This window comes from Polypterus senegalus, chromosome 12 (genome assembly GCF_016835505.1).
Source record: "Polypterus senegalus isolate Bchr_013 chromosome 12, ASM1683550v1, whole genome shotgun sequence".
Classification (NCBI taxonomy): domain Eukaryota; kingdom Metazoa; phylum Chordata; class Cladistia; order Polypteriformes; family Polypteridae; genus Polypterus; species Polypterus senegalus.
The window spans coordinates 28971630-28990823 of NC_053165.1; the positions used below are offsets into that span (position 1 = coordinate 28971630).

Genomic DNA, 19194 nt, shown 5'->3' on the forward strand with positions numbered 1-19194 from the left:
TTAGAGCGCTTGGTGATCAGGTTGAAGACATTAAGCAAATGTTCATGACTGGTTTTGAAATGGTTGAACAATTGGCATCCACCATATTGAAAAAGCAACAGCTACAAAATCTAAAAACAAAGTTCGTCGAGACTGACTAACTGTGCTGGAAGAATTGAAGGTCTTTCTGAAAACTGTGAAACTCCAAATCCACTGAAACTATTCTCTAAAATAACTGGAGAGGATTTTGAATCAGACACCAAGATATTAGCTTACCACATATGTGGATCGAATGCCTCAAAACCCAGAAGCCTTACTGTTCATTTCGACAAATTATAATCTAAAGTAAATTTGATGTCACTTCTCAAAGTTAAACAAGAGATTACATTTGAAAATAATCATATCCACATCCACTGCAGCTATACAAAGAAAACTAGAGGTGTGGGAATTTTAATAAACGGAACTATTTCATTTGTTGTATCAGATATAGTGTCTGACCCTGAAGGGCAATATGTGACCATGATAAACAATTTATTTAATTGTAAAGTGATTTTGATATATGTCTACTCGCCCAATGTGGATGATTGAAACTTCATCCAAAATGTATTGGCATCCATTCCTGAACATATAATGGCCAGAGACTTTAATTGTGTTTTAAATCCAGACCTTTATTGGTCTTCAGCTACAGGGGCGATAACATCTAATACGTATTGCAAAAAACAAGTTTGTAATTGATCATAACCATAATCATAAATAAGTTACTATACCCCATATACTCATCTCGAAGGTGGCGTCTCAACCCCCTTGTTATTAGCTGACAAGAACTGTACAGAATTTATATCCAGGTTTCTGCAGGTACACTCTGGGAAATTTTGAAGGCATATTTAAGAGGACAGATTATTTAATATCTCTTCCACACAAATAAACTGGAAACCAAAAAGGCGTCAGATTTAATCAGTGGAATTACCAGAATAGACCAAGAACATGCCAGGTCTGCAAATGAGGCACTTTATAGGAAAAGTCAGGCTTTGCAATCAGGACTCAACCTCGATAAAAAGAAACAGAACAACTCATTTTTAAATCACAACATCATTACTGTAAACATGGAGAGAAGACTAATACGATTTTAGCTCAATAAATCCACAAGCAAGAATCTCGGAATGCAATATTAGTAATTACCAAAACAGGCAGAGTTAAAATCATTGACCATGAAAATATAATTCACACATTTATATTCTACTCAGTTTAAAGAAGACAAGACACAATCTAATGCATTACAGATACCACAGCTACAGCTAGATATTCTCATTGCAGAGGAATTGGCTAAACCTCTGTCACTCTCAAAATTACTAGATGCTATAAACTCACTTCAGAGTGGGAAAGCAGCAGGCTCTGATGGCTACTTTGATGAATTTCATAAAAAAAAAATAATAATTAAGTTAGCTCCCTTTTCATTAGCAACATTTCTAGAAGCCAAAGACAATGAAATTGTACCTCAAACTTTTCAGCATGCATTAATTACCATCTTTCCTAAGCAAAATAAGAACTTATTGCAATGTATCATACAGACCAGTCTCACTTCTGAATAATGATGTTACGATACTCTCCAAAGTTCTAGCTAGTAGGACTGAGAAAGTGTTTCCTTCAGTAATATCATAAGACCAAAGCGGAATTATTAAAGTCAGACACTTGGCTTCCAATGTACGACGTCTGTTTAATGTAATATATTCACCCATAAAGACTAACCCCCAGAAGATCTTATTATCTTTGGATGCAGAAAAAGCATGTGATATGGTTGAATGGGGCACCTATTCACTACATTGTACAAATCTGGGTTTGACCCGAACATATGTGTATTGATCAAACTACCATATACCAATTCAAGAAGCTTCAGTTTTTATTAACAACATTACTTCAGACTACTTCAAACTAGAACGTGATACTAGACAAGGATGCCCTTGTCACCACTGCTATATGCAATCGCCATTGAGCCATTGGCAGTTCACTTTTGAAATGCATCTGAGAAAAAGGGAATTATCAGAGATGGACTTGAAGAGAAAATATCATTATATGCAGATGTTATGGTACTATATATTTCAGACACACAAAATTATATTCCTGCCGTCTTAACACCACTAGATAGATAGATAGATAGATAGATAGATAGATAGATAGATAGATAGATAGATACTTTATTAATCCCAAGGAGCAGAACTTCAAAAAGTATCTGGAGTTAAAATTAATTTGAAAAAAGTGTGCTTTTTCCAGTGAACTCTTTAGCATGCAACATTAGATTGGACACCTTCCCTATAATTATCACAGATCAGTTAAATGACTAGGGAGGGGTAAACATCACAAGAAAATATAAAGCTCTTTTTCAACAAATGTTGCTGTCTGCATGGAAAAACAAGATGTGGACAGATGGGGGGAGATGTGTCCAGAGGCAGGAGGAGAGGAGGAAAGTAAAGAGAGTGGAACTGAGGGTAGGAATTTTGAATGTAGGCAGTATGACTGGTAAGGGAAGAGAGTTAGCAGATAAGATGGAGAGAAGGAAGATTGATATATTGTAAGTACAACAGACTAAATGGAAGGGGAGTAAGGCCAGGTGAATTGGAGGTGGATTCAAATTGCATAAAGCTCTATTTCAACAAATGTTGCTGTCTGCATGGAAAAACAAGATGTGGACAGATGGTCTACTCTACATCTCAATTTAGCAGGGAAAATTAACACTCTCAAGATGAATATCCTTCCTAGGCTTCTTTTTCTATTTCAAAGCATGCTAATATATATTAACAAATAATTTTTTAAGAAATTAGATTCACTCATAACCCAATTTATTTGAAATTCAAAATATCTACGCATCCAAAGGGCAACCCTTCCATGACCTAATGCAGAAGGTGGCATGGCTCTACCCAACTTCAATTTTATTAATAAGCTATAAAAACCTTAACATTGACACAAACAGATGAACACATACAAGCTTGGTCTGCAATAAAAATAAAATCCTGCAGTACTTCTTTATATTCCTTGCTTTGTACCCCAGTAAATACAAGTTATCGCCAATATACTAAAAACTCAATTGTCCTTCATTCACTCAGAAAATAGAACCAATGTAGGAAGTACTTCAAGACAGAGAAGCTTTTATCTGTTGCACCTCTACACAATAACCACCTTCTTCCACCCTCTCAAACTTACACAGTTTTTAACATTTGGAAAACTTGCAGGATTAAATCATTTAGAGATTAGTATATAGATAATGTCTTTGCATCCTACGAGCAATTACACTCCAAATTTAGCTTCCCATCAAGACAATTTTTCCACTATCTCTAAATTAGTAACTTTGCTAAATGAAATCTGCCCAATTTTCCTACATCCAACCTATTTGTATTCCAGAAGAAATACTGATCAGTCTTGAAGAATCAAAACATTTTCTATTATATAAAACCATTTTAAAGTCCCTTCCTTTCAAAGATCCCAGAATACAGTGGGGAAAAAGATCTCTTACTCAAGTGGAGTGGAAGGCAGCCACACACAGAATTCACATTAGCTGCATATGTGCAAAGCATACACTTATTCAACTTGAAATATTTTTATTGAACACATCTATCTCATTTAAATTGTCCAAAATATTTGCAGGACAAGATCCAACCTGCAAACGTTGCAGTCGAGCTCCAGCCTCACTGGGCCACATGTTTTGGGTGTGTACCAAATTAACATCTGGACTAAAATCTCTTAACATCAGAATGCCTGAAGCTTACAAAAAAATTTGTAACGCCGGGCCACCTTAAATTCCTTCGTACCTCGTCATTAGCGTCTTTGTTTTGCAAATGTGTAAAAGCACAGGCAGCAAGTTTTTTTCATAGGCTTCAGGGATTCTAGTGTTAGTTCAATTTTAGTTCAGTTCAGTTTTAATTGTAGACACGGAAAACACATGAAATATGGGCATTCTAAATAACAATATATTATTTATCCCTGTACCAGTGCATACTCCCCAGCCTGACATGATACAATTCCAGGCACCTCACACCCCGATAAATATGCTTCAACTAGGAGAACTTCAGCTGCATCGGTAGGGGGGATGGGAAAGCAGGCTGCATATGCTGATTGACACATTTGCAAAACAAAGACATTGATGAAAAGGTGCAAAGGAATTTAAGGTTGCCTGGCATTACAACTTTTTTGCAGGCTCCAGGGATTCTAGTGTAAAATGCCTACAGAGAGCCTTGGTGTCACAATCACTCCTACTCCATTAACAGCTGTGTTTGGTGTACTCCCAGGTGGGCTTAAAATGGAGAATTAAACTGTAATTGCCTTTACTTCACTAATGGCACATAGACTTATCGTGCTCAATTGGAAGAATGCTAGACCACCTCTTATAAGTCAGTGGGTAACTGATGTTCTATACTAATTGAAATTGGAAAACATTCTCACATTTAGAAGATCTGTTCAAAACTTTCTTAAAACCTGGCAGAATCTAATCTATATCATTTTAGAATAAACATTTATATTGGGGAAAATCATTCTAACCTAGCCACAGGGGATGCACAAACCAGTGTGTTTCTTCGTGCCAGTCCCATGCCTGTATAAATGGGGAGGGTTACATCAGGAAGGGAATCCGGTGTGCCAAATCAATATGCGGACAAAAATGCAAATTTAACAAAGACCGCCACCAGTACTGTTAGCCAACAGGGTGCTGGCGGAAATTGGGCGACTGTTGGCCGAAGGAGAACAAGGAGAAGAAGATGGGGGGAGATGTGTCCAGAGGCAGGAGGAGAGGAGGAAAGTAAAGAGAGTGGAACTGAGGGTAGGAATTTTGAATGTAGGCAGTATGACTGGTAAGGGAAGAGAGTTAGCAGATAAGATGGAGAGAAGGAAGATTGATATATTGTAAGTACAACAGACTAAATGGAAGGGGAGTAAGGCCAGGTGAATTGGAGGTGGATTCAAATTGTTCTATCATGGTGTGGATGGGAGGAGAAATGGGGTAGGAGTTATTCTGAAGGAACAGTATGTCAAGAGTGTTTTGGAGGTGAAAACAGTGTCAGGCAGAGTAATGATTATGAAGCTGGAAAATGGAGGTGTAATGATGAATGTTGTTAGTGCAAATGCACAACAAGTTGGGTGTGCAATGGGTGAGAAGGAAGCTTTTTGGAGTGAGTTGGATGAAGTGATGAACAGTGTACCAAAGGGACAGAAAGCGGTGATTGGAGTGGATTTCAATGGGCATGTTGGTGAAGGGAACAGTGGAGATGAGGAGGTGATGGGTAGGTATGGTGTCAAGGAGAGGAATGAAGAAGGTCAGAGGATAGTGGATTTTGCCAAAACATTGGACATGGCTGTGGTGAATGTGTATTTTAAGAAGAGGGAGGAACATAGGGTTACGTACAAGAGTGGAAGAAGATGCACACAGGTAGATTACATCCTATGCAGAAGATCTGAAGGAGATTGAAGACTGAAAAGTGGTGGCACTAGAAAGTGAAGTTAAGCAGCATAGGATGGTGGTCTGTAGGATGACGTTGGAGATCAAGAAGAGGAAGAGAGTGAGGGCAGAGCCAAGGATCAAATGGTGGAAGTTGAAAAAGGAAGACTGCAAGGTTAAGTTTAGGGAGGAGGTGAGAGTTACCAGACAGCTGGGAAACTACAGCAGATCTAGTAAGGGTGACAGCAAGAAGAGTACTTAGCGTGACATCTGGAAAGAGGAAGCAGGAAAAGAAAACCTGGTTGTGGAATGAGGAAATACAGGAGAGTATACAGAGGAAGAGGATAGCAAAGAAGAAGTGGGATAGTCAGAGAGATGCAGAAAGTAGACAAGAGTACAAGGAAATAAGGCGCAAGGTGAAGAGAGAGGTGGTGAAGGCTAAGGAAAAAGCGTATGATGAGTTGAATGAGAGGTTGGACACTAAGGAGGGAGTAAAGGACCTGTACCGATTGGCTAGACGGAGGGAGCGAGCTGGGAAAGATGTGCAGCAAGTTAGGGTAATAAAGGATAAACATGGAAAAATACTCACAAGTGAGGAGACTGTGTTGAGCAGATGGAAAGTACTTTGAGAGGCTGATGAATGAAGAGAACGAGAGAGAGAAGAGATTGGATGATGTGGAGATACTGAATCAGGAAGTGCAACAGATTAGCAAGGAGGAAGTAAGGATAGCTATAAAGAGAATGAGAAATGGAAAGGCCGTTGGTCCGGATGACATACTTGTGGAAGCATGAAGGTGTTTAGGAGAGATGGTAGTGGAGTTTTTCACCAGATTGTTTAATGTAATCTTGAAAAGTGAGAGGATGCCTGAGGAGTGGAGAAGAAGTGTACTGGTGCCAATATTTAAGAATAAGGGGGATGTGCAGGACTGCAGTAACTACAGGGAAATAAAATTGATGAGCCATAGCATGAAGTTATGGGAAAGAGTAGTGTAAGCTAGGTTAAGAAGAAAGGTGATGATTAGTGAGCAGCAGTATGGTTTCATGCCAAGAAAGAGCACCACGGATGCAATATTTGCTCTGATGATGTTGATGGAGAAGTTTAAAGAAGGCCAGAAGGAGTTGCATTGTGTCTTTGTGGACCTGGAGAAAGCATATGACAGGGTGCCTCGAGAGGAGCTTTGGTATTGTATGAAGAAATCGGGAGTGGCAGAGAAGTACGTAAGAGTTGTACAGGATATGTACGAGGGAAGTGTGACCGTGGTGAGGTCTGCGGTTGGAGCGACAGATGCATTCAACATGGTGGTGGGATTACATCAGGGATCGGCTCTGAGCCCCTTCTTATTTGCAATGGTGATGGACATGTTGACAGACAAGATTAGACAGGAGTCCCAGTGGACTATGATGTGCATTGTAAAAGTTACATTTCTGTACAAAATGTTAACATCAAGGTGTGTTACTGGCCTAAAAGGACAATAAAGAACAGGTGATTAGAACGTAGTTTTATTCAAATATATAAACAGGGGACATGCAGGTTAATGTCAAAAAGTGTACCAGATAAAGAAAGGCAACTGTAGCCACCACAGTATTAGATGAAGACTTAGAAACAATATGTTGTAAAGTCCTTTTATAGGCGAAGCATTACAGTTCTATGGTAGTTATCAAAAAGCAGTAGAAAATCTTTTCAGGTTCTCTTCCCGGGTCCTCCCTGCATGGAGTTTGCATGTTCTCCCTGTGTCTGCATGGGTTTCCTCCCACAGTCCAAAGACATGCAGGTTAGGTGCATTGGCGATCCTAAATTGTCCCTAGTGTGTGGTTGGTGTGTGTGTGTGTATGTGCCATGCGGTGGGCTGGCGCCCTGCCTGGGGTTTGTTTCCTGCCTTGAGCCCAGTGTTGGCTGGGATTGGCTCCAGCAGACCCCTGTGACCCTGTAGTTAGGATATAGCGGGTTGGATAATGGATGGATGGAGTTTCATTAAGTGCAGATTATTATAGAGTTTGGAACAATGAAATTAGCAAACTCACACAGATCAATGGGTTATAATTATTTTTTATTAAGGAAGCTAAATTGATATGTGCAAAGAAATATAATTAATGGTAACTGGCAATGTCCCTTATTTGCCGTATTAGAGAATATTTTGCGACAATTTTCAATATTTTTTAAAATAATTGTAAATTATAGGTCAGTAACTTGAATTAGCACTGTATTAGTTATTTAAGAGACTAGTCACCACTAAACATGCTAATAATTAAATGAACATATAATGGAAAATTTTATATAATAATCTACAAATGACTTGACTATATTAACTTTAAAAGTCATGCTGCTAATTTTACCTAATACGTGACACGGTCTTTGTGAAATATTGCACTGGAATTGACTAAATTATAAGAAGTTAAAATAAGTACACCATGCTGATACATGATCATGAATGATGAGATTAAATACTATGAATGGCACAAAATGTTTACACTCAACTTACAAATAAGAAAAATCATTTATAGTCAGAAAGTGAACAAAGATAATTGTAGGAACATTCTTACCTTTAACCCCTTAGCTCTGTTGATAGCTCTCAAAGGTCTGAGCACTCTTAGCACACGCAGAATCTTCACAACATTAATCGCACTTGACCTGCCAAACACAACACAGAAAGCATGATTTTCATCTATTAATAACATGATATTCCAGTGATAATAGGCTTTAAGTTTGAATATGCTGTCTTTTAAATGGTGAGAATACGTTCTAAACATTTACAGTGGAATACACATTGTATGTAACAACACGGTGTGTGTTTTTTTTAAATAAAACTGCTGGATACTCATGTGGAACTGTGGCCTTCCTGGATTGTAAAGAGTTTGTATCATCTTGGATTTAAGAATGCCTGGAGTTTTATCCAGTTCCACTAAGTATAATGCATCAAGTTGGAACATTTATTTTTATCAAAGAAGTCTTACATTCATAATTTCATAACATTTCGATAAGTATACAATCCTTCAGTATACATTAAAAATGTTATTTATTTCTGTAGTTTTTCATTTTAGTAAAAATGCATTATCCATTTTTAAAATTGTGATCCAAAATTCCTTCTTTCATATTTATTGAGCTAAAATCTTATTAGCCTTTTTCCCATGTTCATAATGAGAATGGCATTTGATTTAAAATTCGCTTCTCTTGTTCCTTTGCAGTCAACATATACAACATACCAAGGAGCAGTGTGGATTACATTTATATGGTTTATTCAAGAAAATAAGCTAACTGGAAAAGTTTAAAAAGATTAAATGTTTGCTGCATTTAAGCAATCCAAGCTGTTTATTTCATCATCTTATACAGAAGTTTGTGGATAAATTAAATGTAACAGGGTATAATAAATGTAAATTTTGTTATCAGTATTGTTAGATGTGGCACATAAAATCAACATCATAAGATAAAAACAAATCTGTGATTGGATAATTGCATTAAAAACATTGACATAGAAAAAATATTAAGGAAAAAAATCCAAATGCAGTATAATTACTAGTAATCAGGTAAATTAGATATTATTTGATAAAATACTTTGTGCATTAATACAATTTGTTTCCTTTAACTGCTTCACAGTCTTAATTATGTACAGTAACAATTTAAACACCTTTTCCCATTTAACTTAGGCAACTTATAGAAAGTGCTAGAAAAAGACATTACTCAGTTGGTCATATGTTTATCTTGCAATAGCTAGGAGAATTAGTTACTATAGCTCCTCAGAAATCTAAAACAGATGATGCGGGCGCTATACGGGACATGTTGCTGCTTTTGTTGCAAATGTACTAAAGGGTTGCAAATAAAAATATTAAGAGACTAACTTTAAAGAAATTAACTTGTGCTGAATTGGAAAGTGACGATGAGAAGTAATGCCACAACATCCCAGTGTATGCTTTAGTAGCACTCAGCACTCACACTGAATAAGTGCCAATGCACGAGACACTTTATGACTAAGATGTTACTGTAAATTATACCCCCACCATCCCTAAAGCACACAAAAGTTAACAAACGGAATGAGTATGGCATTGGGACTGTTACAGATTTTCATATTAACCATTTATTTGCTTCTTTTGAACAACTGTGTCCCAAAGATTACATTTCATTAAAACAATAAATTTACTAAATGGAAGTTTGAGACTTTGCCACATGAAACCTGCCCAACTTTAATAACCTTGCCAAAGTAGTAACTGTAGAAACTATATATCTCTGATAAAGGTTAGCATAGGAAAGGCACTATAGAAATAAACTATTATTGTTAGTAGTAGCATTTAGAAGCTACTCTAGAGCACGTATAGGTGTACATTGCTAGTGATTTAGAGGCAGTATTGGGAATAGGACCTTTGAAGTAGATTTTAAGATTATCGATGGAAGTCAGTCCTCAATAAAATACACTGTCAGTTTTCCTAAGCATGGCCTAATTTGATTCAAAATTATACACTGCATGCATTTCTCTCGCTAGACTCAGATTATCCGAAATACACCTTGTGTCAAGACACCTACCTTATTGGGTCATATATGTTTTGAGGATAGTCCTTACTGGAAATATTGGGTCTTACTGGAATAAAAATGTTACTTCTGCCCAAGAGTGTTGGTTCCACAATAATAATACTGTGTAATGTGTAATAATACTGCATAGGTTAACACTGATTGAATTTTTCCACTTAACAAATGACCTGTTACAATTACCAATTGGCCTTATGTTACTCAAATTGAAGAATCCCTAATTTGCCTACCCTACTACTGTGAGAAAAGGCTATCCTCACATTTAAACTAAAATAGTTAAAGAAATGATAAAAATAAAATAAATTTCACTTTATGAAAACCTATCCAAAGGTTCTTTAGAACATAGCAGTTTTTTAGTAAAATGCTGCTGCCAGAGACTCTTATTGCCTGCTAAAAAGTCTCAGTTTAAATGGCGGGCCCCTCGCCAGAATGCAGCCTTCTCGCTTTATCTGATAAGATGTTTGAAACAAGACTATGGACCATCACAGGGACACCACTCAGAGGCATGAGCTGGATATCCATGTCTGAACAAAGGGCTATAACTTAAGGATGAGTAACACTGATATACAGAACTTTGCATCAATGGCCAGCCAAAAGGATTGTCTTGTGTGAGCCCAAGTACTCTGTGCAAGATCTTTATTTCTTCCTTTAAAGACCTGAAACACATCCTAACTCATTGTTTGCCTCTATCAGCTCATTGTTCAAAATAACTATAACTTCTGCTGTTCAGCAGAGATGCTAGTGCTTAGAGAGTGTGTCGGTAATGAAGCTGTTGTAATCCCATTATCCCATTTACTACAAGAGTAACCAGGGCTGAAAAAATGGAAGACTGCTTGTAACAGATGATGGAAGAGGGGTGCCATTAATCAAAACTTACTGAAGATAGCAAGGGCACGGACAGAGGAAGAGCGCATACGTAAAAGCCATGCATTCACGTTGCCAACAACGGGGAATTGACTGATCACCAGTTGACCCAGCAGGCATAATTTTGCTAGCAACAAGAGAACCTAAGTGGTGTGTTTGAAACTTGAGAAGTTCTTCAAAGTCACCAAAGCGCCGTGCAAACTCAGTGCGCTCAGTTTATCAGCAAAGTGCGTATTTGGGAACACCGTAGTGCCGACTTGGTTCAACATTACTTGGCAACAGGGAAAGTGATGTAAGTTGCACTGGTGCATTTGTGTCTCCCATAAAAGCAGCTTCACTTGAAATCACTTTGTGATTGTGCACGGGTAAAAACGTCCGCTGAAGTGTCAGATTCTTATTTAATTCTTCTGCTTTCTGTATCTTCTGCATTGCATTCAGGTCTTTCAGGTTACCCTGATGTTTTGTCTCATAGTGCCGTCTTAGATTAAATTCTGTAATTACAGCCACATTAGCTCCACAAATGAGACACACGGGTTTACCGGCAATGTCAGTAAACATATACTCAGCCTCCCATCGGTTTTTAAAGGCTCTATTTTCAGAATCACCATTTCTCTTCAGCATCGTGTGAGCTAGCTTCGCAATAACTTGCAGCATCATAAGGTAGACTTGATTAACGCGGTAAGTGTTCGGCAAGGCAGCTGAAGCGCTGCATTATGGGATCTGTAGTTTATTGTGTTACCAGCGCTTCATATACCCGGGCCATTAATAACAATAATACAGTATATAAAATGATCTCGGGCGGATATAATTACGCCGGGCGGATGTGGCCCGCCCTTGAGTTTGACACATATGGACTAAATAGAACTTGAAAAGATATATTTTTTCAAATGTGATCGTGCAATTCAGATAGAGTTGACGCACTACAGCCTGCATGCCTCAATAAGTCATCCTCCCTCGCTCTTACTTTTTTACCGTTCATCTAATGAATACACTGAGTATGGCTTTACCAAAACAATCATTGATGGCGAATAAAGTATCCATTATTCGAGTATGTAGATCGGGATATATATATACCCGCGTATCACAGCGGAGAAGTAGTGTGTTAAAAAAGCTAGAAAAAGAAAAGGGAACATTTTAAAAATAACGTAACATGACTGTCAATATACAGTATTTGTTTTGTGAGTGTTACTGAGTGTTGCTGTCATCAAGGATTTGATTATCATTATTTCTTTCAATCAGGTTCGTATTTGTAGGATGTGTTGTGTTCAAGTTACATTCCGTGTTTGTCAATCGTTGTAAAGATGACAGGTTTCATTCATCGATTCGTTTCTTACTGCATCAATAAACAGCTCGTCTTCTTCTTTATCTGAGACCTGACACACTGCATGCACAGGTTTTTTACACTGTCTTCCTTTAGCAGGACATTGACTTTTTCCACCGTGTGCTTTGTTTCCGCAGTAGCTGGATTTATGAATATGCTTGTATGTATCAGACGCTTCATATTTTTGCTGCCTTTTCAATTGTGTAATTGTGTTTTGTTCAGCGCTCTTTGGAACTGTTGCTTTTTGTCTGTGCACTGCGTCAGTTCCTGTGAGCTTCTCGGTGTACATGCATCGAAGGTTCCCAGCTGTGCTGGTGCCATCTCGTGCTATGTCCATGGCTGTATTTAATGTTACCTTAGTCCTGGCACTTAAAACTTTCTCTCACAGTTTCGCTGAGTTTGTGCCAAACACCACCCTGACCATCTCATCTTCCTCTGCATAAGCACAGTCCTTCACCCGTGAATATTTAGTGGCAGTTTGCTATTGGATTGCCGCTGACGGACGGCCTTATATGGGCAGGCACTAAATTACAAACGCCAGCGGCAGCCTGTCTATGAACTTAATTTAAGGTGTAGGTTTGCATCGTGCTTTGTTTCCGAAGTAGCAGAACTCATGAATATGGTTGTATATGTCACTCGCTCGCTTCTTATTGTTTCGCTGCCTTCTCAATTATATAATGCATGTTTTCTTCAGCGCTTTTTGTAGGTCTTCTTGGTTTTCTATGTACTGCGTGATTACGTGGGAGGCGTGATGATGTCACACAAAACTCCGCCCCCACGGCGTTCAAGCTCATCTCCATTACAGTAAATGGAGAAAAACAGCTTCCAGTTATGACCATTACGCGTAGAATTTTGAAATGAATCCTGCCCAACTTTTGTAAGGAAGCTGTAAGGAATGAACCTGCCAAATTTTAGCCTTCTACCTACACGGGAAGTTGGAGAATTAGTGATGAGTCAGTCAGTCAGTCAGTGAGTGAGTCAGTCAGTGAGGGCTTTACCTTTTATTAGTATAGATACTGTACTATTATCCTTATGTTGTAAATAAACAGTATCATATTGTTTATTGCAACAAGCATATCTGAATTACTAGTGAAAATAAGTCTGTAGCTGCGTCAAACCACAACAACGAAAGAGTTTAATGTAGACTTTTGACAATCTGTTCATAAATTGTACAGATCTCATCATATTTCTGGTGCCCTGGCTGGGAAGTGAAACAGAGATCCCTCGCTCAACCTTCATCTAACTTGCAAGCTAATGTGGGTTGTGGGGTGACTTGGTGATTGTCAAAATTGATTACCAGCATTGCTGAAGGGAAAACTGATATTAATTAATTGAGTGAGTGATCATTCATCTATTCCACAGCTAATAGCTAAGCTGTCCCATTATCTCATTACCTTATCTTTTATAGGTTGGCAAGGTTTCTGCATCAATCACATTTACTTGTTAATCTGTTCCAGACACTCACAGCTCTTTCCGGTTGCCAGAAGTGCCCCAAAAGTTGATGGGATTCCTTACTTTTGATATAAAGCAGGTGTACAAAATCTTATTGACCTTGGTCAAAGTATTAGAGTTATTGTGTTTACACACAGACAGACATAATTTCAAAAATGGTATTTCAAGACTCAGAAAAGTCTAAAACATTAAGATTCATCAAAATCTCAAGGTTGAATTTTTTCACAATTCTTATACTTTCTCGATACTATGTATACAAGAAAGTAAAAAGACACCCAGGACATCATCCACCCTTGATATTGCAGATTTTCAGCAAACTTTTCTTTCCTTTTTTTTTTTCTTTATTAATTTTATTGCAATGCATACAAAGCAATCAAGTTTTTACAAAAAGAAAAATTGAGTTAAGGACAGATCCATCCCCACCCCTGAGAGAGAGAACAAGCCAAACGGCGTGAAATTTAAGGCTTGTAAACATACCTAAATGAATAAATTCTCTGTGCTTTATGAGCGTATTTTAAAATATTACTGATTAGATCCTGCCATGTTTTGAAAAAAGTCTGTACGGATCCTCTAACTGAGTATTTGATTTTTTCCAATTTCAAATAATATAACACATCGGTTTCCCACTGACTTAAAAGAGCAGAGTTTGGGTTCTTCCAGTTAGTCAGAATGAGTCTGCGTGCCAAGAGTGTAGTGAATGCAATCACAATTTGTTTGTCTTTCTCCACTTTAAGCCCCACTGGAAAAACCCCAAACACAGCTGTTAATGGGTTAGGAGGGACTGTGAGTCCAAGGGTGTCTGAAAGGTAATTAAAAATTTTTGTCCAGAATAATGTTAATTTGGTGCAGGCCCAGAACAGCAAACTTTTCTTAGACTATATACAGTACTGTGTAGGAAGACTTTTGTTATCTATTTTATTTTCTTCCATTGCTATTGTTGCTCTTTAATTAAAACTACATTGCTTCTACATTTCAATACTTTGTATTAATTTTTACAGTGAATGAAGCAATAAAGTAAATATTACAGCATCTGGCGCAGGAGAGATTAACATTTGCTATTACCTTCAGAGTTTATCAAGGCTGACACACCTCAATAGAAGAACAAGTGCAGCAGAAGTAAGACACCGTTGGTTAGTAAGTGGCATATAATCAAAAGGTACAGTATATGAGCCTTCATGTGTCTTGTTAGTACCAGAGACAGTGAACCCTTGTGTGGCAGACATTGCAAGCATCACTAATAAATACTTATGTCGATGAGATCCCATGTGGAATGCAATAAAGTGAGTGGAATACTGCATATGTCGTTGTTGAATAGAGTGTGTGTCTGTTGATGTTAAGGTGCAAGAGTAGACCAACCTAGGAACAGAAATGATACAACATCTCCAGACCTGTTCATTTATGCTTCAGCTTGGCTTGTTAAATTATGGGCAGTACTGTGTTAAAAGAAAAAAAGTGTTGCTTAGATGCTCTTTCAAGAAGTATATTGCACAACATTATTCATAAAGATATTTTTTCATCTTTCAAATTCTTGGAAAAAAAGATCACATTATAAGTTAATTCCTATGTGTTTGAAAGATATTACTTAGGATCACAATAAAGCACAAAATGGATACTTGTCTTTTAATGCTACAATGAATGCAAGCAGGAAAGTACTGAGGTACATACCAAATAATGGTTCAACACAAAAATGAGCATGTTTATTGAACAATAATAATCAGATAACACCCATATACCCAATGTCTTTTGTATTAGTGTTTCATTTTTCCTTTTTTACTGAATTTCATATAGTGCAACGTTAGATTTTTGTGGTTTTCACAACTACTCATTACATTAATCCCATATCTGCATCACTTGAATGGAGGCACTCTCATCTCAACAAGTGGATAAGTAAAGCTTGAGGTTTCTGGGTTAGGCACTAATGCACCTTGTAAACATGTCAACTGTAAGTCTCCCTCGCTACAGTCATAAAAACCAAAGCTGCAGATCTCTCATGTCTATCAGTACAGAATTCATGCAGCTCTCTTTTCTTGCCGTCTTGCAGAACTCTGTCTGATTATGTTTTGTTGAAACTGTAGGGCATCATAATCCAGACCGAGTGGTTCGATGTCTGTGTCTGTATCTCTGATTTTCTAGACTTTCTGCACCCTTGCTTCCAGGGTGCACAAAAGGCTCACTGTCCATACTTGATGAGAATAAATACCAAAATTCAACCACGACTGTAGCATTCTTCTTATCTGTTCATTGTTTAAAGCTGGTTGGGAATACAGTTGGGCCATCACAACCTCTTTATCAGTCAGCATACCACAAGAGACCACAATGCTGTCAATTTGCTTTTATTCATCATGGCTTTCAAAGGACAAATATCTTTTTGAACACAGGTGAATAATTATGGCAGCCTGAAATAACTAAAAAACTAAATAAATAAATACATAAATAAGAGTTTATTAGTACAGTGTTACTTGATTAGGCACCAGTTCCATTGGTTTCTCACTGGGCAGCTTTCTTTTCTTCTGTGACAGAGTGTTCTCAAAGAAATTTTGAATGTCCTGCCAAAGATTAAAATAACCATTATGATAAATGTGTAGTGTGTTTGTTTTCTGAAGCCAAGCCAATTTTTGTGACATGGGATACTCTGACTGCAAACTTTATACAATTCCTTTATAAAACTGCTATCACCATCAGCAAATAACATACTCACTTCTCTCAGTGTTTTTCCCTGCTGTGTTGCCTCATGGGCTCTAAAAATGTCTTTGATGACAGTGTGGTTGCAGTTTTCAGTCTCCCATAGAACTGCTGTGTCTCCACTGCAGTCTTCCTAGTTGAAAACAAAAATATAACTACACTGCTGGTAATAGCTAATGTTTGTTTACGTGAAAGCCGTGGGGGCGGAGTTTCGTGTGACATCATCACGCCTCCCACGTAATCACGTGAACTGACTTTTAACGCAGTACGTAGAAAACCAGGAAGAGCTCCAAAACGCACTGAAGAAAACATGCATTATATAATTGAGAAAGCAGCGAAACAATAGGAAGCGAGCGAATGACATATATACAAACATATTCATGAGTGCTGCTACTTCGGAAACAAAGCACGGTGTAAACATAAAATTTAAATTAAGTTCATAGACAGGCTGCTGCTGGCGTGCATGCCCACGGGTAATGCGGGATACAAGTTTAATGAGTGGACGCAGGATATAAACGAGAGTTGTATATTATTGTTATTAATGGCCCGGGGATATGAAGCGCTGGTAACACAATAAACTACAGATCCCATAATGCAGCGCTTCAGCTGCCTTGCCGAACACTTACCGTGTTAATCAAGTCTAGCTTATGATGCTGCAAGTTATTGCGAAGCTAGCCCACACGATGCCGAAAAGAAAAGTTGATTCTGAAAATAGAGCCCTTAAAAATCGATGGGAGGCTGAGTATATGTTTACTGACATTGCCGGTAAACCCGTGTGTCTCATTTGTGGAGCTAATGTGGCTGTAATTACAGAATTTAATCTAAGACGGCACTATGAGACAAAACATCACGATAACTTGAAAGACCTGAATGCAATGCAGAAGATATAGAAAGCAGAAGAGTTAAAGAAGAATCCAGCTAGGGTTACCACTTTTAATACAAAAAAATAAGGGATGCACACTTTGCAGACTCTACTTAAAAGACCCGCCCTCCTCACTGGACAGTTAAAAAGACCAATCAAACTAACGATGACATCAAGTATTACCCAATCAAAAGTAGGAAAGGAGGCATCTTCATAAAATGCGTGTGGGATGATTTGCATGAGACACTGCTTTAAAAAAAATGATAAAAAAAATATGGAACAAAACCCGTCCCGTATTGATTCAAAACGGGACGCGCAATTTCATTCTCAAATACGGGACGATTCCGTATTTTAAAGGACGGGTGGTAACCCTAAATCCAGCAGACATTTTTACCCGTGCAAAATCACAAAGTGATTGCTCCAGCTTCGTCTACATGCGGCTCGAACCTTGTGCATGTTTGGTAGCACATATCTGTGTGAGAAGCTCTTCTCAGTCATGAAGACTAACAAAACAGCACACAGGAGTCACCTCACTGATGAGCACCTGCTGTCCATCCTGAGAATCTCCACAACACAGAACCTCACACCAAACATAAACAAACTTGTTGCCAAAAAAAGATACCAGGCGTCCAGCTCTAATAACATGACATATGACCAAAGACAACTGAATGATTTGATTTGTTATTGCTGAAAAGAACAAATTTTATTTATATTTCCAGGTTTTGTTATGCAGCATGTTCATATTTGAATTTGTATAATTTTGACAGGATATATTTTTATGGAGAGCAAAATCTTTTGGGATATTTAAAATTGAAGTTTATTTTTTATGTAAAATTACATAAGAGTAAAGAAATTTGAATCTTTGTTCTTTTAACGTTTACTTTATTTCTAACTTGTATAATTTAGACTGGATATATTTTTATGGAGAGCAAAATATAAGTTATTTAAGGTTTGAGTTGATTTATTCCGGAATAATATTCTGTCGACTAAATAAAAATTCCTTCCATTTAAAATTTAAATAGAACTTGAACAGATACGATAGTTCATAATACCCACGCAGACTTGCACGTAAGAGCGTGAGTCATCCGTTTTAACAAACAGCGTATTGCACTGATACTGAAATAGCCTGCCCATTTAATTATTTAGGAATGGATAAATAAATTAAGATTTTGTACAAATAATTGTTTTCATTTTCTTCCTTCATGGATTCTGGCACCCCAGCAACAGTTGCTCGCACCCCAAAGACTGTATATATGTGTGTGTATATATATATATATATATATATATATATATATATATATATATATATATATATATATATATATATATATATATATATATATATATATATGTGTGTGTGTGTGTGTGTGTATATGTATATATTAAGATCATCCATCCATCCATCCTCTTCCGCTTATCCGAGGTCGGGTCGCGGGGGCAGCAGCTTAAGCAGAGAGGCCCAGACTTCCCTCTCCCGGATACTTCTTCCAGCTCTTCCGGGAGAATCCCAAGGCGTTCCCAGGCCAGCCGGGAGACATAGTCCCTCCAGCGTGTCCTGGGTCTTCCCCGGGGCCTCCTCCCAGTTGGGCGTGCCGGAACACCTCACCAGGGAGGCGTCCAGGAGGCATCCTGATCAGATGCCCGAGCCACCTCATCTGACTCCTCTCGATGCGGAGGAGCAGCGGCTCTACTCTGAGCCCCTCCCGGATGACTGAGCTTCTCACCCTATCTTTAAGGGAAAGCCCAGACACCCTGCGGAGGAAACTCATTTCAGCCGCTTGTATTCGCGATCTCGTTCTTTCGGTCACTACCCATAGCTCATGACCATAGGTGAGGGTAGGAGCGTAGATCGACTGGTAAATTGAGAGCTTTGCCTTACGGCTCAGCTCCTTTTTTACCACGACAGACCGATGCAGAGCCTGCATCACTGCGGATGCCGCACCGATCTGCCTGTCGAGCTGAAGATCACGGCCTGATGAAGCAAACAGGACAACATCATCTGCAAAAAGCAGTGACCCAATCCTGAGTCCACCAAACCGGACCCCTTCAACACCCTGGCTGCGCCTAGAAATTCTGTCCATAAAAGTTATGAACAGAAT

At 38.2% G+C, this 19194-nt stretch overlaps 1 protein-coding gene across 9 annotated transcripts in view; it reads right to left on the reverse strand.

Annotated features, from left to right (window-relative positions):
• Window positions 1-19194, reverse strand: part of LOC120540046 (voltage-dependent L-type calcium channel subunit alpha-1C-like) — a 1017626-nt gene that overhangs the window by 163762 nt on the left and 834670 nt on the right. For all 9 annotated transcript variants that reach the window (XM_039770507.1, XM_039770503.1, XM_039770506.1 and 6 more), the window contains exon 23: window positions 7940-8027. In XM_039770507.1, coding sequence (XP_039626441.1) covers window positions 7940-8027 — 88 coding nt within the window. The remainder of the gene's footprint in view (window positions 1-7939; window positions 8028-19194) is intronic.